The sequence below is a fragment of the Lingula anatina genome, chromosome 1 (genome assembly GCF_051362555.1).
Source record: "Lingula anatina isolate TDL-2025a chromosome 1, LinAna3.0, whole genome shotgun sequence".
NCBI classification, from domain to species: domain Eukaryota; kingdom Metazoa; phylum Brachiopoda; class Lingulata; order Lingulida; family Lingulidae; genus Lingula; species Lingula anatina.
In genome coordinates this window covers 8,228,966-8,255,594 of record NC_141767.1, presented here as the reverse complement: position 1 = coordinate 8,255,594, position 26,629 = coordinate 8,228,966, and the positions used below count along the sequence as shown (strand labels likewise).

At 35.1% G+C, this 26,629-nt stretch overlaps 2 protein-coding genes across 11 annotated transcripts in view; one reads left to right on the top strand and one right to left on the bottom strand.

The window, feature by feature from the left end:
- Positions 1–727, top strand: part of LOC106180761 (cilia- and flagella-associated protein 46-like) — a 32,336-nt gene extending 31,609 nt beyond the window's left edge. For all 10 annotated transcript variants that reach the window (XM_087005350.1, XM_087005370.1, XM_087005345.1 and 7 more), the window contains one exon: positions 200–727. In XM_087005350.1, coding sequence (XP_086861476.1) covers positions 200–525 — 326 coding nt within the window. In that variant the 3' untranslated portion in view covers positions 526–727. The remainder of the gene's footprint in view (positions 1–199) is intronic.
- Positions 16–25,088, bottom strand: LOC106180701 (small ribosomal subunit protein mS39). The gene is made up of 25 exons (XM_087005409.1): positions 25,001–25,088; positions 23,038–23,162; positions 22,655–22,691; positions 21,010–21,055; positions 20,791–20,859; positions 20,498–20,602; positions 20,069–20,294; positions 19,626–19,809; positions 19,268–19,355; positions 18,801–18,861; positions 15,789–15,862; positions 14,550–14,697; positions 14,228–14,281; positions 10,557–10,640; positions 10,234–10,262; positions 8,641–8,747; positions 6,205–6,283; positions 5,771–5,864; positions 4,104–4,198; positions 3,795–3,886; positions 3,522–3,596; positions 3,348–3,401; positions 1,793–1,856; positions 1,366–1,478; positions 16–1,159 (listed from the first exon to the last, which is right to left on the bottom strand). Exons 1-25 carry the CDS (start codon positions 25,066–25,068, stop codon positions 1,048–1,050), a joined length of 2,283 nt encoding a protein of 760 aa, XP_086861535.1. The 5' UTR covers positions 25,069–25,088; the 3' UTR covers positions 16–1,047.
- Positions 25,089–26,629: the final 1,541 nt, after the last annotated feature.

Sequence of the window (26,629 nt, the reverse complement as noted above, 5' to 3'; positions counted from 1 at the left end):
AGTCTTCTACAAAGATACAATTGTCATCATAATATTTATTTCCTTTAAAATACTTTGCCAATTTTTTGCCAAACAACTTAAATTGGTACTATTTAAATGTGACGAAAAATATCTTTACAAAGGCTAGAACCACACATAGACACCTTCAATACATAAATACAATAAAAACAATATTTACACTTTACTTTTTAAAATTTAGATCTGTTAGAGAAAGGCTATCCAAGTGGTCAGGCTGTCCGCTACTTGTTTGCACCACACAAAAGACCTGTGGAAGTCGTGGAAGGGGAAGAGAACACTGACCAGGCCTTGGCTTCCCAGGGGCAGCAAGACCAAGGAGGGCAACAGGAGCCCAAGGACCAGGAAACCCAACAGCCCACAGATGGCGTCCCAGTCAGTGAGGAGACAGAAAAACAGGATGAGGAAAAAGAAAAGGAACCAAGTGAGCCAGAAGAACCTGTATTAAAGAGAAATTGGTACAACATGGTGTGTTATGGATTACCCAATTTAATTGTTACACAGATGTAAAAATGACCTGGGAGAAGTTGGATTGCCACAGAAGCTAAAAATAGTTTTAATGTACAGTCCACTATGCTTTGTGACATGAACTGCCATGATTTCAAGTTTTACAAAATGTTATTTATTTGACTGATTTTTTACATTGTCTGAGACTAAAGCTTGTTCTTTCCAAATGTTTAACCTTTCCTTCAATAAACCCCCCTTTTAAGTATTCTACAGTTTTTGTCATTTTGAGCCTCTAAAAGGAAGAGGTTTATAAGAACCCTTAAGGTTAAGAGCGCTTCTGAATAAAAACATGGCCAATCTCGTGTAATGTATAACACACTTTTTCCTTGCTTTAATGCAGATATGACATTCACACCTGTCTCTGAAACTTTTCATGGTGAGCCATGAAGATAACTGGATAAACAAGTCAAAGTTCTGAAGTAAAAAATTCTTATTAATGGTTACTCCCTTTAGTACTCTGACTTTATCAGGATGCACTTCCACCACATCATTCCACCTCAGTTGTATGGAATAGTCATAAAATGGTCATTTCAATCTATATTCCTGTTTCTTTACTCCCTTTTCAGATTCGTTCAACAGATGTCTGGAAGCATGTGTCCATTGCTTTGTTTGCTTCAAAATGGCCTGTACTTTCTCCCTGGATAATATAAAAATCAAACCAATGAAATCGGTATAAGAGAAAATGACAATTATTTAAAATCTTCAATTGTTTTCATCAACAACTACTAAGTGCAAAATATAACAAAGTTTTTTTCACAGTTATAGACATCTCAAATAGTTCTGAGTTAATAATTCAAAGACTGGAGTATTGGAACAAAACTGGCAATACTAAAATTTCATTACTTTTCTTTGGGAGGGAATTCATCATCATCTTCCTCTTTGCGCAGTTCCAGGACAGCTTCTGCCATTTTTGCCGTCCCTAAGCACTTATTGTTGTACATAAAATCCAAACATTCCTGGAAAAAAAATTGGCATCATCAAAGATAATCTAAAAGGGATGAGGGTAGTGACATCATACAAGACTAGGAAAAAAAGGGGTTAACTTTTAAGAAATAAGGGAGAAACTGTGCTGAGAATCTCATCTTAAATACCAATACAAAAGTGACTGGCAAAATATGGTAAATCATTGATGTTGTGCAATATTTCTACATAAAAACAATTGTTGTCAGATCCCAAAAGCACCAGATGAGCTGGAAACCAATGTAGTGGTGGGAAACTTGTTCCTAACTGAAAAACTTCCAGTCAGTAGCTATGAGGTGTGAAACCTTACCGTTGCAAATTTTGGCTCCTCTGCCACAATGCATGCCCTGCCCATCTTCTCTACAACAGATTCCCTAAAATGCAGAGGTTCAAATTCTTTTGGTTTTTATTAAGAGTCATTTTCTCAAACATAATGCATTAAATATTACTGACAAATCAAAGGGAGAAAAAAATTATGAAAACTGACTTACAAACATACATCCAAATATTTTAAAATGGATTATTCTACTGATCTTATTAGACACCAAAGCTGACAAATATAGAGACAAAAAACAACACGAGTATTTACAACAACATTTAAATAAAGGATATCTCAGTAAAAATGTGACTCATCTACACACTATTAACTTAGAAAAGAAAGAATAAATCTACCTAAAAACTGAACTTATAACAACAGAAATGAGCATTCATACTGCACACTTGTTAAAAAATTCAATTTTTGAAAACTTGTTTCTAAATGTGCAGTTCTGAGCTGATAACATTCTTGGAGCTGTCAAGGAAAGTTGTCCATTATCCTGACACACTTCTTCCCTTGTTATGGATCCACCGAGTGATGGCTACCTTAATTTCTCCAATTGTTTGCAGATTGTTCTGGCACATATGGTCTTTCAAAAACCTCAAAGACAGAAATCTGGTTGGTTCAAATCTGTTGAATGCAATGACCATTCCAGAATATGATGTCCGCTGTTCAGTCGACCTGAAAAGCGTTTATCCAGCCATTGCATAGTGATGTGTGGATTTGCTCCCTCTTGCTGGAATCATTGGTTCTCTAGCAACACACCACTATGGGCACCTAATGCCCTTCAGAACTTGTGAAACACAACTTAATGTTTATCATTGACAGGCAATGTCTCCCAAACAGTATTGTCAATACCAAACCAAAATGGTCCAATTTTACCACGTTTTGAGACTGTGACCCACATTCGACTTCACAGAGTGCAGTGGGAACTGTAGGACTTTATAAGGCACCTGAGATCCCCAGATCACAAAACTCATGCCGTTGTCGTTATCTGATACAGCAGAATGGGTGTCATCACTGAACCACATATTTTGGAGGAAAACTTGTTTTCAAACCACATTTAGAACATGTCTTGTAATGTTTAATTTTTAACAAAAGATGCAGAATGAACATTCATTTCAACTGTTATTATTTCAGCTTTTACGAAATCCGAATTTTATTGTTTTTCTTTTCTGGTTTATAATTATGAGAGTGTAGACAAGTCACATTTATACTGAGACAACCTGTTATAAAAACAAATGAACAAACAAACAAACAAAAATCATCCTGAATTCAGAAAGGAACCTACATTTATACCAAACAAAGCCACCGAATAAATTAAAAATTTTATTAAATGGTTTGGCAGTTATAGGAGAACAGTATCTCAGATGGTAACAACATGCGCGAGGCACAGTGGTCAGAACACATACAGATGTGTACTGTATCTGTAAATAAAAATTATTTAAAAAAATAAACATACAGTTTGTACGTTTATTACCCACCACTAGCAAAAGTATGGTTCTTTCAATATCCAAAAATAAACTAATGCAGTGTTATTAAACCTTACCTCAGTTTTTTTCCTGTTTGGGCTTGAACTTCCATACCAATTTGTAAGGCAGGCCTAAAAAATTGAAATCTTGATACATATCACCAATTAAAAATAGTAGTACTCAACTTTTGGGTATTTTAAGTTTAGTTCATAGTCTAAAACTGATCTATTTGATCTTTTCATGCCACCTACCAACTTCTGCGAACATCTTTCATGCTATTGTTCAGCAGCAGAAACAGACAATCTGAGACGATGTCACTTCCAATTCTGAAATCAAATTAAGAACCAGGACCTCACAACATGATAGCAGCAACTTATCTAAAAGTCATCAACTGTACAAACAGAAACTGTACTAATTTTTTGCAAATGTGTAAATAATATAGACTTAAACACAAGATCATTCATGATCTTAACTTTCTAAAAAAAAAAAAAAAAAAAAATCACAAAGTTATTTTTCCAACTTACTGTTCTACTGAAAGACTGTACAGACCATGTGATCTACCGGTATCATACCAGTCAAGAACCTCCCAGCCAACATTGGCACAGATCCATCTCATCTGTTGAAAATATGAAATCCAACACAATCTTATTTGACAGCCAGAAAACTATCATCTATGTGACAACTAAGAATTTAAAATGGGAAATTAATCATCAAACAATTTTGTATCCCAAAACTTTGATATGAATTTGAACAATTTGGCAGTATATAAATTATTTAAAGCAGATAAAAAGGGATTAATATGTTCTTTTCAAATCTTTAAAAGGTATGCCTACTTTGCTATTGCAATTTTTTTTCATGGCTTTGTCCTTCACAATTTTCAGTGCCAATAATGGAACATCAAAAGTCCTGGGAAAAACAGTTCTTGCATCTGTAAATATAAAGTGCATAGGCAATACAATAGTATATCAAAGCAGATGTGACACAGTTTCTAATAGTTTTCATGTTTGATCAATAAAAGTTTGGTCTATGCTCTAGGGATATATAAGGCCAAATGGTCTGCAATATTACATATTATCAATGCTTAATGGAATAACCACAACTAACTTGAAACTAGAGGATCAGGGAGGCAATACTGCCCTGGGTATTGTACCACCAGGTGAAGTAAGCGCATTTGTAGGGATTAAAAAAAAAAAAAAAAAAAGGGACACCATCTCCAGTGTTGTGCTTCATAAGCTCTACAAAATGCACTTAATGAAAGGTCACAGTTAGATTGCCAGTATATGACTTCCTATTCAAGTTCAATAGTAACTATAGACATATCTCTGCCAGCTTGATTAACAGCATAATCACCACAAAATTTTAATCGCTTAATATACATAACAGGGACCTTCAGAAAATGTAACTTCGTTTTGGCTTCATACCAATAGGAGTTCTAAGTCCCACACTCTGAGATATGTGAAAAACGTGAAAAATGAAAATTTTACAAAGAACTGCATAGCTTCAAGAAAAAAAAAAATACTGCATTTCAGTCCTATGAATCTTTATATATACTAAATTTGAGAATAATAAGGGACATGTTTTTTCTTGAATTGTCACTGTGGCGACAGTGCCAAAATAGGGTTTTCTTCAATTCTGATGTGATATTACATAATAATTAACAGTATAATCACCAGCAATTTTTAATTATGTACTGCACATAACATGAATGTTTGGAGAATATGATATTATGCAAAGGTCTACGGCCCCATGGAAGTTCAAAGTCACACACTGAAAATGCTAATATTTGGAAAAATGGTCCAATCATGCCGGTTTCGAACTAGACCTACATTCTATGAACATTCATCACTTTTGTAAGTTTGAAGACAATAGGTGAAACAGTTTTCAAATTAATGCATTATCTATGAAAGTGCATAGTGACAATGACAGCAGCGGGGACAACAGATCATTCATGTTCATAAGTGGGATATAAGTAAAAGCAAAGGTTTTATTTAACAAAATTTCTTCATTCATGACCATGACTTGCCTAATGTCAAATTAGTAAAGTGCCCTTAACAGATCTCACTGCATGGTCTTATACTATTTGGGGCAGTTGTAATTTACCATTATCTTTCACGAAGATAATGCCATACAGGCTGATAGCTTAATATGAAAGCTCTCTCTCCTAGATGGCACCAGCTACCACTTTGTCACAGAACTTGTGAAAAAGATGCATTTTAAAAACTCACTATTTACTCAATGAACATCCAATTTGTATATTTTGATATGTAAACATAAGTTAGACACATTTTCTGAACAATATTCATCTTCATTCAAGTTATCATATTGTTTCTGTTATATCACACTATGGTTTTTGATGTAATGAGACAGAATCATGCATGGTTACTGTATTGAGAATGTTTACTTTTATCAGTAATGAGAGTGTCTACTTTTATTAGAGTAAATAATGTCACCACAGTGATATCCACTTGGGGCTGTTTTAAATTACATAAATTTTCTTTACCTTCTAGAAGTCTCAAAATATGCTGAAATCCACTCTGTTGGTCTTTGACAGCTGTCAATAATTTGGCAACGACATAAGCGTTTAACACAAATCTCTGAAAAATAAATCAATCAAGAATTATATAATATATTTATACTTGTTAATATTTTTTAAATATGTTCTAAATACAAAGAGCAGTTCCTGGTATATTTCACCATATTGAAAATGGTTTATAGTTGAGAAAAAAAAACAATGTTAACAGTGAGACACCTGGATAGACAAATTGTAAGCAGTTAATACTGCGCTGTTTGCAGGGAGTATTTTTACAATCAAAGCATGAAATTGTGTTTTAAGTTATTCATTTGCCTGATCACAATCACTAGTCCACTGCTCTAAGCCACAAATGGCAATTGTTGTTTATGAGGCCTGTCGTTGCAGTGCAGCAAAACACTTACATATGGGCTATACTTGACATAAAATTCCATCAGCACATCTATTGTCTCATGCTTCAACAGAAGATCAAAGTATGAATAACTGAAGTGAGAGAAAAACAATCCTTGTACAAATAACAAGCTAGCATATGGCTGTTAAAATGGCTGAGGTGCCACTCTGCACAACTTTAAGTGTAGCCAGTGTAATAAGATCATTTTCAAAATACTAGTAAATTGAAATAATTTTTGTCAACAATATAATATTGTATAACACTTTTCTACATTATATATCTCTTTGTTTTAAGACGCCAATCAGTAGCATAAACAAGGCAGCAAAGCTGTCAAATGTACAGACAAAAAGCAGGAAATAACAAAATAGGCTACTATCAATTCCGATGCAAAAGTACATTATGTTAAACTGCAAATTCAACATCAAATTTTAATTATGCTCAACAGGTAATACCAATGTAAGTAAAATGTGAAACAAGCATAAGGCTTCAGGCCCATGGGAGTTCAAGTTCACACTTTGAAAATGTAAAACTTCCAGAAAAAGAAGTCAATTAGACTGCTTTTCCAACTCAGGCTGCATTTTAGTCCTGTATTTCTTTTTTGAAAGTTTGGCAATCATAAGTAACATGGTTTTCCCATAATGGTCATCATGGCAGCAGCACCCAAAATTGTGTTGACTTCTATTCTGATGCAATATTACATAATGGTTAACAGCATAATGACAATCAATTTTTAAAAACAAAATATATGTATCATGGATTTTCAGAAAATGTGACTAGCCTGGGTCTTCAAGCCTGTGGAACTTCAAAGTCACACCTTGAAAATGCCAATATGTGAAAAATTAAATTTTCACAAAAAAACTGTTTATCTGGCAGATTGCATTGCCTACTGAAGCTGTATTTTAGTCCCATGTTTCTTTCCTGTAAGTTTGAGAACAGTAAGTGACATGGTTTTTCTTAAAAGGTAATCATGGGAGCAGTGCCCAAAATAGGTTTTTTTCAAATTTTGATGCAATATTACATAATGTTTAACAGCATAATGACCATCAATTTTTAATAATAAAATATTAGTATCATGGATATTCAGAAAATGTGACTAGCAAAGGTCTTCAGGCCCATGGAACTTCAAAGTCACAACTTGAAAATGCCAAAATGTAAACAAGACAGCACTGTTCTGAAATGTTTTTTTCCCCATTTTTAATAATTTTTAACATAAAACAAAATTAACAGTTTACTGCCATTTTTATATGATCAACTAAGAAAATTGATGAGATGAGAAAAGTATCAATAGAGCAGTGTTAAATGTCCAATTTCTTCCATTCTGAGATTCTGAACATAGTGAATGATTGAATCTGACAAATTGCAATGATATGAGTTTATTTCCATTTTTGAAACTTTATTACACAATACACGATAACATGTTTACCATCATTTTTACAAAATCAACTAACAATGTTGTAAAGATGCAGGAAATGTCAAACAAACACTTTCACGTATCTTATTAGTTTAATAATGAGACTGTTAACATGCCTAAAAATTGAATCTGAGGAAATGTGAAAAAACAGCATACCTTCTAAAATAATGGCACGATTATGCTGATTTACGAACTCAACCTGCATTTTAGTAAAATTGACCACTCCTGTGACTTTCATGACAATTGGCCCATCTGTTTTTCTTATATTGTGTTTACAGTGTTGCACATATGCTGAAAAGTGTAAAAAACAGCATAACTAGTAAAATGGTGGCCCGATCATGCCCATTTTCGAACTTGACCTGCGTTTTAGTAAGATTGATTACTCCTGTGAGTTTCATGACAACAGGTCTATCGGTTTTCCTTGAAATGTGTTAACAGTGTTGCATATATGCTGAAAAGTGAAAAAACAGCATAACTACTAAAGTAGTGGCCCGATCATGCCGATTTTCGAACTTGATCTGCCTTTTAGTAAGACTGAATACTCCTGTGAGTTTCATGACAACAGGCCTATCGGTTTTCCTTGAAATGTGTTAACAGTGTTGCATATATGCTAAAAAGTGAAAAAACAGCATAAATTCTATAATAATGGGCCGATCATGCTGATTTTCGAACTTGACCTGCGTTTTATGAATATTAGTCAGCTCTGTAAATATAAAGCCAAAAAGTAAAACTGTCTTCCACTTATGGTGTTAACGCTGAAAGTGCACGGCGACGGCAACATGATCGGCGACGACAGACGCAGGTGATGGCAATATGTACAAACACATCTGTGTCTGTACATAAAAATATTTGTACAAATACCAATTTGCATTGAATCATTTACCCATGTAAAAAAGTACACTTTTCTTTATGCCTTCATGAAACAACAGCACAAGATGTTCTAATATGTTTCTTTATCCTTGAAGTTGCTTTTCTTTTTTTTTCTTTCTTTTTTTTTTTTTTTTTTTTGCATAAAGTGTCATATGACTGCAAACTTACTAATACTTTATTGTATTCTTTTGATTCCCAAGCAGATAGTGATTCTTGCCAATTTCAACAGTTTCATTAATCTCATTGGCAAGGGCCAAAGAATTGCTCAAATATGCCTAAAAATAAAATTAATAAATAAATTAATGAATAAATAAATAAATAAAACATGACTAGACAGCAAAACGTCCATATATACAAACATTACTTTACAGATTCAGGTATAGGTAAGTGTTAGTTTAGTTGAAATACGGGTAAATTAATGGAAAGGCTTTTCAAATATAAAATGGAAATCAAACCAAGGCTGCTTTCAGAACAGATGATCCAAGAGGCTGGGAAACCATCAGGGGATTAGGTGGCTTGCTTTTTAGTGGGGTTGGCCATATTTAGTCCGTGGATCAGTAAGTCTGTGGAGCATCTGTTCTGAAAGCACCCCAAGACAGCTCAAAGTTTCACAACATAGCATTATATCAAGCAGGATTTCACTAGAATTTGAGGAAATTCGGGTCACAAATAATGGGACACTAGCATGTGCAGTGCAACAATGACTCAAAACTGACAAAATTCATTCACAGATATTTTTTCTGGTAATTTTCCTTTAAAGTCTGTGATAGTCTATTGCAAAACAGTTAAGATATATTAACCATGTTTGGGGTGCTGCTTTTGTTCTGCTTTTAAAGAAAAGAGTCAACTTTACTGATAAAAGGGGAGTCCCAACTTTTCGTGGATGTTTCATTGCCTCATATGTCCTCATGCAATGCCGACATTTCATTTAGTTTATTGGAGGAAAACATTTGGATTAGAAATTAACTTATCTGCATGTCCATACTGGGTAACAAAATTGGGACATGGGCAACATGGCATTGATCTTGTGAGCACCCTTTCTGCTTAGAATATGCATCGTATTTTGATTTATATTCATAAATTTTGGAAAATGTAATATTAAACACATTCAAAGATTATCAAGAAAGAATACACTTAACTTCACTGAGTTGGGAAAGCACGATGCAGACTGAATGGGTGGATAAATAGAGTTGACATGAAAGTGACAACTGTGACCAAGTCTGTCAGAGTGAACAGACGAAACAGTCAACAGGTAAATCAAATTTCAGGATCTAGCATAAATGAAACCTTTCTGACTATCAAAAACTAAGATCCAATGAAACTATTTTCACAATAATAAACAACAAACCGTTTTCCTTGTGTATCATAAGTTGCGATGAAGAGCAATTTTTGTTTTTCTCTAGTGTGTGTGCAACAAATTATCCCTGAGATGACCAAAAAACAAGACAACACAATTCTGAGAGCTTTTCTTTTCCATAATGTCCAGCTGCAAATCAGACTGGAATGTCTGTGTCCCAGGTTTAAGAGCTGTTTTAGTGTCATTTACTGCTAAGAATTAAAAAGTTTAAATACACTGCAATGTTTGGAAACACACAATTGTTTGTTATAATAAGACAAATCCATCCCCTTTCACATGAAAGCACCCCCAATGTAATCCAACACATAGGAATATTTTGACAGACTTTCAAAGATGATAACCCAGTTGTTACCCAGTATCTTAGATGTGCAGATATACATTTACAAGTGGTTTACATTACTTACAGAATTCATTGCAGTAGTAAAAAATTGGACTGAAAAAAATATGAAGATAGAAATAAATGTTCATAAGCTGTTTTTAAACATTTTAAATATGGAAATAATTTCTATTCAACTGCGAAAACCGCAACATTTTACACCTGGTCCAGTCAATCAAAATTATACATATAAGAAAAAAATTGGAATAAATGGTATGAATGGCGAAAATTGTTTGGGAATTTCAATTTATTCTTAGTTATTTCACTGTTCTTCACACTTTTGGTCATTTATTAAATTCATTCTATTCTCATTTTCTTGACAAGCAAGCTTAGCAGAGAAAAAGTACTTACAATCCTCTGGATCCCTGATTAAAAATTGCCTTCCTTTTATGTAAGAGTCAAAAATTTTCTTCAGGTAACCTATGTCTTTAGAACCTAAAAGGCAGCAAAGCAATCAAACATACAAATAAAAAACTAAAACTAGAGGATCAGAGAGGTGATACCGCCTCCGATTATTGTACCACCAGCCGGAGTAAGCGCGATCATATAGCTCCCCCCCCACAAAAAAGGGACACCACCACCAGTCTTGTGCTTGACAAGCTGTAAAAAATGCAATCAACAAGAATTCTCAAAATATGCAAAAAAATATATATAACTAAAATGGTACAATCAAAGTTCAGTTCATCGTAAGGTAGGTCAAAGGTCAAGGGTCGGGACTAAAACCATGTGTACCCCCAGCGCCTATGCTGGTGGTACAATAATGATACACTATTACATAACCGTTAACAGCATAAGCAATACCAATTTTAAATTATGCACAACAGGTAACATGAACAGTAAGAATATGTTAGTCAGCATACGGCTTCAGGCCAATGTGAGTTCAAATGCAAACAATGAAAATCCCAATATGTGAAATATGAACATTTTACAAAAAAAATTGTGTGGCTTAAGGAAAAAGAATATAACAAGGATGGTTTTCCAACTCAAGCTGTATCTTAGTCCCAAGATTCACTTTTTTCAAGTTTGGGCATTATTATAATTATAACTATTTTCCTTTATACTGCTTATGGTGGCAGTTCATATAATAGAATGAGGTAACCTTGATATTCAACCCGACAATGGGACAATTGACAGAGGCTCAAGTCCCATGACGATAAGCCTAGCTGAAAATATCTCCATAAGGTGACCTAAACACAGTATCTAACTGTTTTGTTACATGATCACGTATTCTGAAATCAAGACAAGTGTGCGCTGCTATATACAGATTCAGTTTTCTTTATTCATATAGCCTACACCTTAACAAATAAGGAACAATCATCAGACCAACACAACTTTCCACATAGTGACACAAATAAATAACAAAGTTACATTAGTGTAAAAAGTAAATACGGTAAGTCTCCAATCTATACGAACGATTTAAATTAATTATTTTTGGAAGATAATCATTTTGTTCGTAAGGCTTGAAATTCAGTCTGCTAAAAATTGCCACGCGTTCGTATCCATTGAAATACGAATGGAATACGGCTGTACCGGAAGTTATTTCCACTTAACTAACATTGCTAAGTGTAAGCATTACTTTCAGATTAAATCACTGTGATCAGCTTTTAGCACAAACAAATTATTTTTGCGATATTGCAGTGAATTAAAACAAACTAAACAAAAGTCGGGAATTCAAGTTAAGAAACAATTTCTTCATACTAAAGAGTTACATTTCTCCCAAGACAAGACAACATCGTTTTTCCCTGTTATGTTTTACCAAGACAGGACAACATCGTTTTTCCCAACTTCTGTCAAAAACAGACAAGAATATTTGCGTAACCAGTTTCATATTTTATTCATTGCTTGTTTACTTTTAATATGATTTCACATATAGAAAATTTGCAATATTGATAATGTCCCCCCCCCCCCCCCCCAATTAGGCCTACATAAATTTCTTCCGCCAAAACAAAATACTTGAAACTCCTCACAGTAGATATCACTTACGTTAATAGAGATTATACTTGATATAAAAAAATAACATCAGCTCAATTCACGTCTATTTATGAAAGTCTTTTACAGAATATTAATTTGCACGCAATCAATGTAAACTTAGTTAGAAAAAATACAGAAAACTGCAGGCAAATTTGTATAAAGTCATACGGCACCTTTATTTTTCACAATCACCAATATACCGGTAAGTAAGGTTTACCTAATGGTTGTTCATGAGACAAGGTCTTTAACAAGGAAAAACAAACAAACAAACAAACAAAAAGCATGAACTTTATCACAACTCAAATGAGAAAAATAAATACAAGACAGAACTCCTCTTAAAAATTTTATTTCCTAATGACTCCCAAAAACAAATGAAAAACTCGATCATTGACTATGGATTTCTCATACTTTTCTGTTGTGTGTGGGTTTCACGTTTATAGATTTTACTGGAAACCAGTTATCGGTGAAACACCGATGGTGGATGTTGATGATCCAGTCGGCCGGCAGAAGTTAAGAAATGATAATAAACAGTAATTTATGTGTACTGATGCTTTCAATAATTTCTAAATAACAATAGGGTTTTAAAACTGGCCTGCAGCTGCCGGCGGGCAGGTTGAGTCCTTCTATCGTCTCATTCAAAAACAGCACAAATACATGATAACAATCTCTCCTGTCAAGTGGCAGTTCCTTTGTTTGGAACGGTGGTCTGAAAACTCGCTTTAACGAATCATGGGGCGAGTTTCAATTGGGCACACTTTCTTGCGTTCGGAAAATTTAAATTGTGCCCAAGGTGAGTTTAGCGATCGTTCGTACAGAACGGAGACAAGAGAAAAAACGTTTCGTTCGTAATTATTGCGGCGTTCGTATAGATTGGAGAATTACCGTAGGCAGCATATTACACAGATGAATTTATACTATAATATATAGAATACATGAACTGTGCAGAAGTTGTGAATTGCATAATTACTGCACTACCTCATTCTCAAATCAACAACAAAGCATGATCGTTCTGTCCCTATGACTGGTCCAAAAGAAAAGATAACTATCTAAGCAGAAGGATCCCAGGGACACTAACTTTCAACAAGACAGCAAAGCTAGCGAATATACAGGCATCATGCAGAATAAAAGTGCACAGAATAATGTTTTGGCCAATTTTGATGCACTGTTACATAATAGTTTAAAACAGCATAATTACTCTTACCCTCTTACATTATGTACTACAGGTAACATGGACATTGAAAAATAGCAAATGATTCAGTTAAATTACTATATCCTATTGTGCCATTTTCTAAAGCAACCTGCCTCTTCACTAAAAAAAGCCATTCAGTACATTTATAGTAAAGCAAAAATACAGTTTGGAAGTTATGGGGCAAATGTCACCAAAATTATGAAAAAAAAAAAAACTGAATAAATACCATAAATATAACCCAATATCATCCCTTTTTGTGACATCTTTTTAGGCCTTGTACACAATGTGTGAACAAACTATCCTTCTTCATTGTGCATTTCAACGATGATGCCTCAACATGGTGATCTAGAAACTTCAATTCCAATAATATGTTTACATCTAGTGGGTTAAGTAGTGCTATGCTGCTTGGCAATTTTTTTGCAACTTATTGTTTCTGATGTATAATTATAGAACTATAATTAATATATCTTCTATCAATGCCATCTCTTGTACCTCTATTGCCTCTTGATAAACATCTATTACTAGCCTGTTCTCTATTCCTCTAGGAGCTGCAGAGCATGCTAAACCAGTATTATCAACACTTGGTGATTCATCTGTCTAGTATTTATATGGGACGTCTATGATTCTTTTGGCAGCCATTGGTGCACGACAAAAACAGAAATTGAAGATATGCACTAGTGCGCGTGCGCTCTCACATAAAAGTCTTCTATAACCTCATTTGTATAGAAACAAAATAAAATATGTGAAGTAGATGGAATATGGCAACATGGGAGACTTCTGAGTTTTGTAAGAATAGTTAACATTAATGCTTTTACACCATTTAACCACCATTCTATACTGAATACATCAAACTATCACCTACCTTTTTTCAGGTATACATGCACTAGACATGCATCCCATGTAGCAAGGCTTGGTTCTAGTAAATAATTAAAAAAAAAGTCACCATTAGTCTTTAATGTTATCCACAATGATATCCCTGAAACTCCCTCAAAATTGAACTCTTTTTCACTGGTTGTTATTCCTAAATTTGACAATTCCACCCTTCCCTAACATTATATGGATCATTATACTGATACATTTTTGAAGCAAATATTAGTAAAGTAGCAGCATATAGCCTTTTATTGACAGAAAGAGGTTAAAGATGATGAAAATAAAATAATCCTTCCACAAACATTGGGCATCACCTATATCCATGGCTTTCATTTCTCCAAGGAGTTCGTCAATGTGCTGTATTACCAATTTGTCTTTTGAATGAACTAATACCCTCAGGGCATTGTTGAAAGTGATAAGGTTTGGTCGTACATCTGCTTTTGCCATCTCCTGCAGGAGTTTCTGAAAGAAATTAAGACGACTTTTTAAATGCTAATTTTTAAAAAGAATTCATTACTGACAAGACATGTTTACCTTAGCTTATTCTTTCTTATCTTAGCTGAGCTACTTGCAACAAATGTTACACTAAACCCTTTTACAGAAGATCTAAACAACATCAAAGTTTGTGAAGTTATCACTACAGGCACAAATGGAAGAAGTGAATGATTTAAAGTTTATGAGTGTACATTATTCAACCTAAGTTAGCCACAGATGAGGAGAGTTTCACTCTTTTAGTACCCAGAGCACTACAATAATTTCCAGCACTCCTTATCCCAGTGGCAATCCCTGTCTGGTCAACAAATTTATCTATTATCTATCATAGTAGGAATCTAGTATCATAGGAAGACAATCAACTGGTTTTCAGTGAGATGTAGACAAAAACAAGAACATGTATTGTCATCCTTACCATTCAACATTTTTATAAATGAACTTCTAGTTGATGTAGCAGCACTTAATGCTGGGGTCCAAGTATGATACAACATGGAGTAAATTTGTTGTGTGGTAATGGTATGGTAATGGTGGCCTAAAATGGCTTTGCAAAGGATGGTTGATGCTTTGCAACATATCAAAAATATCAAATGAAGTATATTTAAGACCTAAGAAGATGCAGTGGCGTCCAGTGTCCTTTTTAATGTGGTAGTAAGGAAATAAAACTGACAGGCAAGCACACTTTCCTGAGACCACTTTTAACAAAACATCTGAATTATGAAACAATTGGAGTCTGTCAGCAGACTACTAGGTTGACTTATCACCATAAGTATACCATAAATAAAAGTTCAGAGCTCAGATGATCAACATTTTATGGCAAGTGTAAACCTGTTTTATAGAATACCTAGGCAATAACATGGTCAGGAAATATCATGCACAATGGATGCCACTTTACCCATTATTTAGTAAAGGGAATAACTGGAAATAATTAGGAACTGATACCATTTTAAGCAAAGTCGCCCACAGTCGTCAATGGCAAACAGAATAACACAAATTTTCAGAACTTGTCTGAGCCATTTCATGTCTACTAGGTATTAGTTTACCCCTTAATATTATAGCTTTACCTTGACCATCTCCCATGCCAAATCACTCTTTTCTTGTATGCAATCAATCAATCCATTGTAGCACTCCAGCTCCACTAAAAAAAATTAAAAAATCAGTTCAAGTAACATAATAAAAGAAAATATAATCACTGAGATCTTTGAAGCAGGCTGATGATACTTTAAGGTTTGAAGGTTGTGGTCACAGACCACAAATCAAATAGAGGATCAGAGGTATGTACCACCAGCTGGAATAAGCACATTTGTATGGAAAATAAAAAGGGACACCACCTCTAGTGTTATGCATGACTAGCTCTACAAAATGCAGTAAATGAGAGTGCTCCATTTTCTTTGTTGAAAATTACAATTTATAACAAAATCATGGGGAAAAGTAAAAGGTCAAATCCAAATATGTGAAGTGCAGTTCATGGCGAAAAGTAAGTCAAAGGTCAAAATCAAAGGCTATATTCCCAGAGCTTTTAGATTGATCTATCCCCACGGGGAGTCTCACTAGATTACTGTCAGATAACCCGGCTTAAATGTCCGTCCCGCCTACTACAAGCTGTAAGGGGGTAATTAACTTTCGTGTTCGCCCGGTTGACAGCTATTTAGCGTGAACCCCCAGGGAGTTAGGTCGATCTAAAGTAGATCGATCTAATCTCTGGAAATGGGGTCAAAGTCTCAATATATGATTTTCTATTCAAGTGCAGTAGTATCTATGAGCTTATCTCTACCAGTTTTGGAGATATAAGGGATGGAAAATTTGCAAACTTCAGTTCTTGGTGAAAAATAGGTAAAAGGTCAAATTTAAGATCACAGTTAGATTGCCAGTACATGACTTCCTATTCAACTTCTATAGTAACTACAGGTGTATCTCTGCCAGTTTTGGAGACATAAGGGGCAGAAAAGTTACAAACTTCGGTTCATGGTGAAAAAAAGGTCAAAAGTCAATTTCAAGGTCACAGTTAGATTGCCAGTACATGACACCATATTCAAGTTCAATAGTAACTATGGGTGTATCTATGCCAATCTTGGAGTTATTTCACATTTTATTTTCACCACTGAATATTGCAATGTTTTACTCTTTGATATAGTGCAACTCGTAAACCATACAGAAAAAAAAAACAGCCGCCACATTCAGTTTTGTGCTTGACAAGCTCTATTAAATGCAAAGAACAAGAGGTCTCTAGCATTTACAGTTCCAGAACTTAAGAGAGTTTCAGTTTTGGCATCTTATGGCTGCTTCTCTTGTAAAAATGCACTGATTGACCCCAAAATCACAAAGATGAAAGTTGACCCTTAGTGTAACCCCCTGTCCAAAATATATTTGGTTAGGTCCGAGAAGTTTTTGCAAATCGGCACAAATAAAAATTGTTTGGGAGTGGCCGGCTCATGTCTTAGTTAAACTAACTCTTATCAAAATAACACGATCCAGGACTGGGCCCCTGGGGACGTGTGTTTTGACAGCGCCCCTGGTTAAAAGCTTTGAGATTGCTTTTGGGACGTTAGAGTTTAGATTGAAGTATAAAAGTTCCTTTTAATGCGTTATCACGTGTTTGTGAAGAGATGAAAACGGTGATAGAACGTGTCTGTCTTATAATTCTGATTCGAAATTATAAGATTACTATTTATTGACGTATTCAATATTATCGGCTGTTGTTTCACTTCAGTACGATGTGAGAGAGGTGTCTCGCCTCTGTATGTGTTTGACCTGAAGGGCTGATTGGACAAGATACGCACAGTGCGATGGGGGAAACGAAAGGGGGGGTTGGACTGGTTGCAGAATGCGCTTTTAGGTCAACAAGTGACCTTCATCAGCTGCAGAGTCCTAAAAAAGGGGGGGTTAGAGAGAGGGGTGGTCAGTACTGTGTTTAACGCTCTGGTTATCACAGGATGGAGTGTTAGTCCTGGTGTTGTAGGACTTTCTCCGCAAAGGTGTCTCGCCTTTGTATGTGTGTCTGCTTGGCAAATCACAGTGTGAAATGTTTGCACAAGTGTTTCGCTTGTGACGATATCCATACTTTTACAAAAGTATCTCGCTTTCGTGGCTGCAGTGCTTACAGATAGCGGCACAGTAGAGGTGGTGAGGACAGTCACCTGCGTGGCCTGTGGTAACTGTTGTGAGCTAGCGGGTTCAGACAACGACGTGTTGATTCCTCAATAGTTGAGTGAGAACTCAAAATATCCATTTTTAGAAAATTTTGGCCTGTTTGACCTAGATATACAGGTCAATGGTCAAATCCAAGGTCATGTTTGAAATCTACACATGACTTTCGGTGAGCCATCTAATAATATTTTCCCATAATTCTTTCGGTTTGATACATGCTTAGCATTTAATTTTGCAAATTTTGAACAAGGGTGCATTACGAGTGCCACACCTAGACCTGTGCGCCAACAAAACCAAAAATTTACGTGCATCGAGATGAGATTAATTGTGACGTAAATGCAAGAGATGGGTACGCAGGCTCTTGTCGTATAGGAGGAGAAGCGGTAACGGATACATGCCAGTGGATAGGGTGGATGAGACGGGTCGGGACTAAAACCATGTGTACCACCAGTGCCTACCCTGGTGGTACAATTAATCAATAAATCAAACATACATATTGTCTTTTTTCAATTTTCATACTACTGTGGACATTCAGACAACATACCTAGGATACGGGAGTTTTAACTCACACCTAGTATATGTCAATTTTTGAAAAAACTCAAAATCTCAACTTACACAAAAATAAATTCAACAAAACTTGTTTTCAATCAATCATTTTTAAAGCGCCACTTCCCTTTTACAATGGCAGTGCACAAAATGTTTCAATACAGTAAAAAATGCTTAACAGCATGATCAAACCAATTTTAATTATAAACTTTATTATTGTGGAATTCAGGAAACATAACTACAACAAGGCTTCAGGTCTTTAATTTTGCGAACAAGTAAAGTTTCATGAAAGTACACTGCAATATCATTGGCAGTGACAAAGACAGGTGATGGTGATACGTACTTCCAGATATTTGTCTGTCCATAAAAAATGTACTACCTACCTGGAATATTTTTGTCTCTCATGGCCGTGACCCACGTTTGTGCTTCATCATAGGCTTTATGCTAAAAAATATATTTTAAACAGAATTCATTTTAATTCATGTTTTATCTTTGCATTAATTTTTAAACAAATTATTTATTAAAGAAATAAATATTTAATTAATTTACACTTTGGACCCTTGCAGGTAATCTGGTGCACAACAAGAAGATTTTTGCATTAAGTTTTTAATTTATACACTTTGCAACATTTTTCGGTATCTGCAGAATAAGTACTAATGGCCTCTTGCACCATAAGAGACCCATAAATAATTATGATTTCTACTAAGCAAAATTCTCTCCATCAAACAATAGGGGTTTCAAAGCTTACCAGCAATTAAAAGTTTTTAGCAAAAAGGTAGTAGTAACAACATGCTTTACAGAGACATTTAATAAACTTAGCCCTTTTAAATGTATTCTAAATGCTCCTTACAGTCAACATTCCCATAAGCATACTGTTGTAAGCCCAAGCATTTTTCTCTGGCATATTCTCAAACACGAAGTGGGCAGCATTTGTTTGTCTGCAAAAATGTCAAAATAATAATTCAAATAGCTTCAAAATCCCCAAAAGATGCATATTATGCTGATTTTCATAGAAGACCTAATAACTTTATGATGCATTTTATTTAATCATAAAATTCTCAAGTTAATTCTCTACATCTCATAGCTTTAAAATAGCACAGTTAATCTTATTTATTTAATCAACCTCCTCCATAAGAAGGCATTTATTTAGAACTGTTCAATTTACAAGTACAGAATAATTAAAACATTTATTATGAAGCAATACTAACTTCCACTTTTTTCCATCATAAAATGGTGAAACGCCCCTGAATCCATAGAATATTTCTGATGGATCCTTGGGCACTCTCAATGGGTCGTGGCCTGCGTGCAGTGCCATCGCATCCAACAAACGATTGAAACATTCTTGTGAAATGGGCCGAAACCCTTCTGGTTGGTCTTCAGCACTTGCTACAGCTAAAGTCAATTCAAAACACTTCTCATAGGAGTGACACGAAACTGTATATCAAATTAATTTTTTTGGTCCCATGGTAAACTGAATAAAAATGCTTTATTTGACACCCTTTATAATGGCACAATGTAGACACATTTTGACAGATGAGCATTGGTATCTTTATTCCATCTGCGGACAAAAAGTATGCAAAACAAAAATAATAAATATCATTAATAATACTGCATTATTACTGAAATAAGGAAATTCAGGCAATTCACTCACCGCAATACTGATATATTTTGAACATTGTAAATGCATTTTTATACTGTCTATGTTCAATGAAGCCCTTGATTTCTTCTTCAAATCTGTCTGGGTGTATCAATGGATTGCCAGATTTATTTTTTGTATTTGCAATGATATGTTTCACTTTTCCATAATTCTCAGGCTGCTTCAGCTGCCTCAACGCAACACCAATAAAACCGGGCTCAAAGCTTTTGTAATGAAACTCCTTAAAGATAAAAACATTAAAATATTTTCTTTAATTGCCATATCTAAATAAACATGCCCGTTATAGCCGTACAGGCTATTGCTTCTTTAAAGATCACATTTTTAATCCTAAAAAATGAAATGGTCAAACTTATTAAGCAAAAATACTATCAACACAAACATATTTTTTAATTAAGCAGTATGTAGTTTTCTATATTTACATACCTTTATTGGTGGTTCAGCTGCATTAAACCTCATGACATTTTTATTGTTACTAAGAAACCATCTGGCAGCAGCTTTCCCTGCCGCCTTACTGAGTTCATTCTTTTTCTATTCAAATAAAACAAAAAGACAATTTTAACTATTATAATTACCAAACATTACACGATTAATAAGCAAATTATTTTTGTAACCGGATAAAACAGTTACTAGTAGCCAAATTGTATCAAGGATTTTCTCCACACTTGTATCTATTTTTACTGTGAAGAAATTATTTAAAAAAAACGTAAAATACTAACCACAGGTACTGGATGGAAAGGGGCAGCCTTTGGGTGGTCTATCAAATCATACCTTGGTGCTGTCCAATCCTAGAAATATGTAAATATACTTACACAGTTTGATATGAACTTATTATATTGTGCATCCATTTCATAATTATAGGCAATTTAAAAAAAAACATACAAAAAATCTGATATTGGCTTATTTGTTTCTTAAAGAATGGATTTATGAATACTTACTATTTCAACTGTAGAGTTTAAAGCCTGAAGAATTGACAACTCATCTCTGGAATTGAATTAGTACACTAGAATAAGTATATAATACTCATACCAGGGTCAAAATGTTAAAAAAAAACTTACTTTCCCTGAGGGAAAGTTGTTTTATTTACTATTTTTTCTTAAAAAAATATTTTCCTGATTAAAAAAAATCGTAAAAAATTGTAAATGTTTTCATTAATAAATTATCAATGAAAGATACAATGTGACCTTGAAAAATGTACGTTTACCGTTATGAAGGCATTTTAATGACTTCATAACAGTAAACGTACATTTTTCAAATTAAAATTACTGGAAATATATGACAAGACAGGTTCGAGGATTGGGGTCTAAAATTGCCATCTGTAATTTCTTTCAAAATTTCAGGGGTTCCAACTTTTCCAAGTGCTGTCAGCAGGGGAGGGGAGGGGGATAAAATAAAAAAAAAATCGAGGGGGGGTTTAAATAATCGATAATCTCCCGCTAATGCTCTTCGGTGAACAAACTCCCTTAGTAATTGTATTATATTGTATTTTGTAAGCTTTAGGTACTAGTAATAGTTTCCTCATGACTGAAAAAAGTGTGCACTACAAAGTAGTAGTATTATTCAATTGGACATATCATACACGCTGGGTACATCAAATTACTCAAAGAGAATTTTGTACTATGTCCACAGCCACCAAGTCGAGCGGTCTTTTTTCAAAAAATTTATAAGCCATCCAGCCATCTTTGAAAGCATAGGCCGTCCAGTAATGCCAGTGGCTGTCCAAATGACAGCTTGATGGTACAATGGGCAAAGCTTTGCTAGTAATATAAGAAAAGACAGTTATGAATTATTACCAAGAATATTCAACCAAAATGGTCAAAATCGCCAAGGAAAAATGTATGATTCGTTTTTCGTACCTGTTAACTCCATACTAGGTTTACTCATTACATAGAAAGTGTTATTTAAGATCATATCAATCATAAATCTCCATGAAATTGGTATTTGAAAATGACTCTAATGTGCAACTTCAAGCTTTCCCAAAAAGAGCTCTTGAATCATCCAGTGACTTTGCAAGCTATATATATACTAACCAAGAAGCTTGCAGCATGACATCACTTGCTTGATATACCTTAGAACATGTGCCAGTTTAGTAGCTGTTAATAGCAACTTTAAACTGGCTGGTGCTTTTCCATGTATAAACAAATTGCAGCAAAGAGACATTTGTAAGCAACAAAAATTGTATTCAAAATTTTTGTTCCCTAACAGTTGGACAGTCTTTAACGTTGAGCCCTGTGCTTTTGTGTCAGTTCTTAGAGAAAGTGACCTCTAATAGTGATTTCCAGACAGGTTTTTTGCATTTTGCAGACTTTTTCAATGATATACCCAACAGAAAAATAAGGTCTGACATAAATTTCCCACAGAAAACCAGTTCTTTAATCAAAATTACATGTACACATAAATAGATGAAAAAAATGATGAACTGTTACAGCAACTATATCATTTTTCTATGGGCTCATTTTTAACCACCTCTTAAATTCTATTGGCATGTTTTAACCACCCCTAAATTCTATTGGCATGTTTTTTATATCCTTGTACAAGCAATCATTCAAGGAAAAAATATAAAAAATATATCACCAACCCTACCTTGGAACTTTATTTGGAGGGTTCACTGTTTCTACATCTGAAAAGTAAATTGTAATGCTTAACCATTGGCACTATAACACATAACAGATTGTCTACATAAATCTGGATATAACAGATAGTGAACATAAAAAAATGAAGTCTGAAATGTTCTTAATTCTAAGTAAATTTGGCATGCCTATGAGAGATACGCTATACTTTTTTTTGGGAGGGGGGGGGGAAACAAAGTTAGAAATTACTCTGCAGCATTAGCTGAACATCTGACCATGGCAATTAAAGTGCCCAAAAATATAGTCTTGTTAGGAAAAATATGTCAAAACCTGACCATGTCCTGCATGGTAACTGAAGTTTGAACCAGATCATGCCCATTTTGGCACGGCACATACCTTTTGGAGCAGACAGTTCCTCTTGAGTAAAAAAAGGAATATCTTCTTCGTAATGCCCGGCCAGCTTTTCTCTCCAGCGTATACTAGCTGGTAACTTTACACTAACATGCCGATGAAACCTTGTACTGCAAAAGATCATTTAACATAGAAGATGGACAGAGTATAGGGTTTTAATCAAGTCTCTGAAACTTTTGGGACCATAAATATCTGGGAAGATCTCAAAACTTTAAGATCTCAGATTATTTTTGTCAAACCTATTTGTTTTAGATTCTGACTTGATTCACTTCAGAGACAGAATACCGATTTTTTTTTTTTATTCATGAACGTGTGATAAATTAAGTTTGTCCTTTTGCATGTGGCCTTTATTTGAGTAACATAAACAAAATTGACATAAGTGATTAATATGTCTCACAGGGAATCAACCCTCACTTTATATGTAATTTTGAGGTAAGATTTATCTGCTCGACTACCAAGTTATCTTGCTCTGAAATCACACACCCATTGAAATGGGGATTGATGCAGCCATCACTGGAATCCAAATGGTAGGAACACGAGTGACATAATATATTCTCCTCCAAGAAACAAGGTAGTGTACAGGATCAAATGCGGCAGAATTTGCTTGGTCCTCAAGATTGTTTGAGAGTTTGCTGATGGGCAGGAAACAATGGGCACCTTACATACTTAGTGGCCACTTCAACTCAATTCTTTTCTGAGGGTAAGTGATTTCACGGTAACAAAACTGGTAGACGAGCCGATGAATTTTACCTTAATCACTGTTCCAGGAGTGTGCAACTTGAGGAGATAAGAGGAAAAATAAATATCCCGGTATGGCGTGTACCGCTCGGAGCGTGAACAATCCGTTCTGCTCATGCGCACAAAGCGCAGGCAAATCTGAGAGACTTCCGGCGTGTACAGTCCGTCTCAATAGTCATGAATACATTCTTAGCCTTTAATAAACATGCGCTGTTGAGAACATACTGCAAATTCAAACATAATATTTAGAAGTATTCATATCTTTTAGATGTTCACCTCTACTGTGATTTCCCTCAGGTGGCCATATCAACACACGCAGAACGGACCGTACACGTGAACCATCCGTGCTGACTGATTGTACACGCAGCAGACGCGTGTATGAGCCGTTCCGTGAATGATCCGTTGTTATTCACCAGTACTGTTATATTCGGCTAGTTCATTTCCTACCAAATTATACATTTACTATGATGGGGATAAAATTCACGTGTTAATTGATAATTTTCATAGAGAATCAGCGTCAAATTACAGTTCGACGCATAGATGAACCTACCATGGACGGGCCGTCGTTATTCAGCTGCTAGCTACTATTTTTGTATTGATTTTACTAGGCTAGTGTGTTGATATGACCACCTGAGGGAAATCGCAGTAGAGGTGAACATCTATAAGATATGAATACTTCTAAAGATTACGTTTGAATTTGCAGTATGTTCTCAACAGTGTTTGTTTATTAAAGGTTAAGAATGTATTGATGACTCTATAGAGACGGACATACACGCTGGAAGTATCTCAGATTTGCCGCCGCTTTGTGTGCATGAGCAGAACGGATGGTTCACGGTCCGAGCGGTACACGCCACACCGGTATTTCTTTCAGGGCCACCACAGCCTGGTGGATGCGCAAGCTTGTCGCCATTTTACAGTTACAGGCGCCATATCTTTCATGACTAAGCGCAACAGTGCATATCAGAGACTGGAGTGCTAAAGCATGAATTTTCGTGCTAGTGCTACTAGTAGTACTAGTCACCGAGTTGTAAACACATTTGATTTGCAGTAAGGTAGGTCACTCCCGACTTCTAGAATACCAAGACGACCAAAATTTTTCCATCAATTACTTTACAAAAACCCATACCTTAATGTGTTTTGAAAAACATCCTTTTGGCGAGGCTAATTTTGGACATTAATGACAATCTAACAACCCAATAAAAAGCATTACCTTAGAGTAGTAGGCCGCTTTAATTGTCGCAGCAGCAGCACGCTGCCGCTTATTCCTTGAGCGGCCATTTGGGTAGCAATTTTATTTCCTCCAGTGCACAAGAGTGAGTTCTTAACCAAACGCATGGAGAAATATATATCACACAATATCTTTACAAGAACTTTGTATTCAGATTTTTCATAATTGAGAAAATTTCTATCTAGTTCTTTCCTTAAGGACGGTATCAGCTTATATTTATCAATAAATGATTTGTTAATAAATATTAGCTAATATTTTCCAATAAATCGATCATTTATTCCCCGTTTTTCACCTTTTTTTCTATTTGTTAATATGAATTCAGTTGTTCGTGTATATATCGTTAAGACGATAGAATAAACCTTCATTTGATATTGCTGGACTCGAATGCTCCAAAACTATTACACGGTCAGGACTGTGGCCACCAAATCTGTCAAGACTAAAGACTCCAGGCTATCCACACATATATGTCTACACTGAAATATAGGCCTATAGGTCTAGCGGTAAAATGCAAAATTTTAGATAAACCAACGACATAGAAGGACTGAAGTTGACAAATAATACAACACATATAGGTAAATGATAAATGCTATCCAGAAGGAAAAGGCGTTAGGATTGGGCATCACAGTTAAATAAACAAATAATCTCTATTACAGGCCAGCTGAGTGATGGCATCAGTTCTGTAGCCTACAAAACAAATCTGCAAAAATTCTCGCTGGACAGGAATGCGCACAGAATTTACCCAGAGAAATATCTCTAAATACTAAGCGAAACAAGTCCTTCTCTGACCCAGCTAGTGGTTAATTAGCAAAGAACCTAAAATTTCAAGAGACTTTGGTAAATGGACTTGTAGTGTAGTTTAGTTACCGACGTATATTTCTATTGACATTTGCTTTTAAAGCAATCAAGGGGCGTTTTTTTCTATTGGGTGCTTTATATTCAAATGCGTTAGCTGTGAAAGTTTATATCACAGCAATGGGGATTTTGTTGGACACTTTTGAACTTCACCATTTGCCCACCCATGCTTAAGAAGGGAATAGGAGCTAACTATAATTCCCGGGCACTTGAGGTTTTTATGCTCTGAGAGAAACCAGAGACCAATGAAAGCCCAGAAGTGGCAAGATTACATGGAGTAATTATGGCAATATAAACTAAACGGAATTGTTTTTTAAGAAGACGCTTCTGGTAAAGCAGGATAGACGTAACTGTTTTGCACATTAGGGTATGAGAGAACAACTTTCAATCTAAACTCCAGTGGCTTTAAGCATTTGATATAAAACACAAAGCCCCTGATAGTGCTTGATAGGGGATGTGGATTTACAAATCAAGACGTTGGTTTATGACATTATAACCGACCCTTATGGTACATCTTTCAAATAGCTTCGTTCTATTTACGTTGGGCGGAAATACATCCTCTGCTAAGGCACATCAAGGAAAACGATGCCCAATACCTAATTGTTTTTTGCACTTTTTTGCATGTAGATTTGGCGGCTCTTTTTTAAACAGGGTGGTCTGGTCTTTCTTTGTCAGTGCCTTTAATTAACGCTCTTCACCATTTGTATAATTTATATTGTTTTAACTCCGGGGGCAAAAGTAATTAAAGGCCTTTTAAGT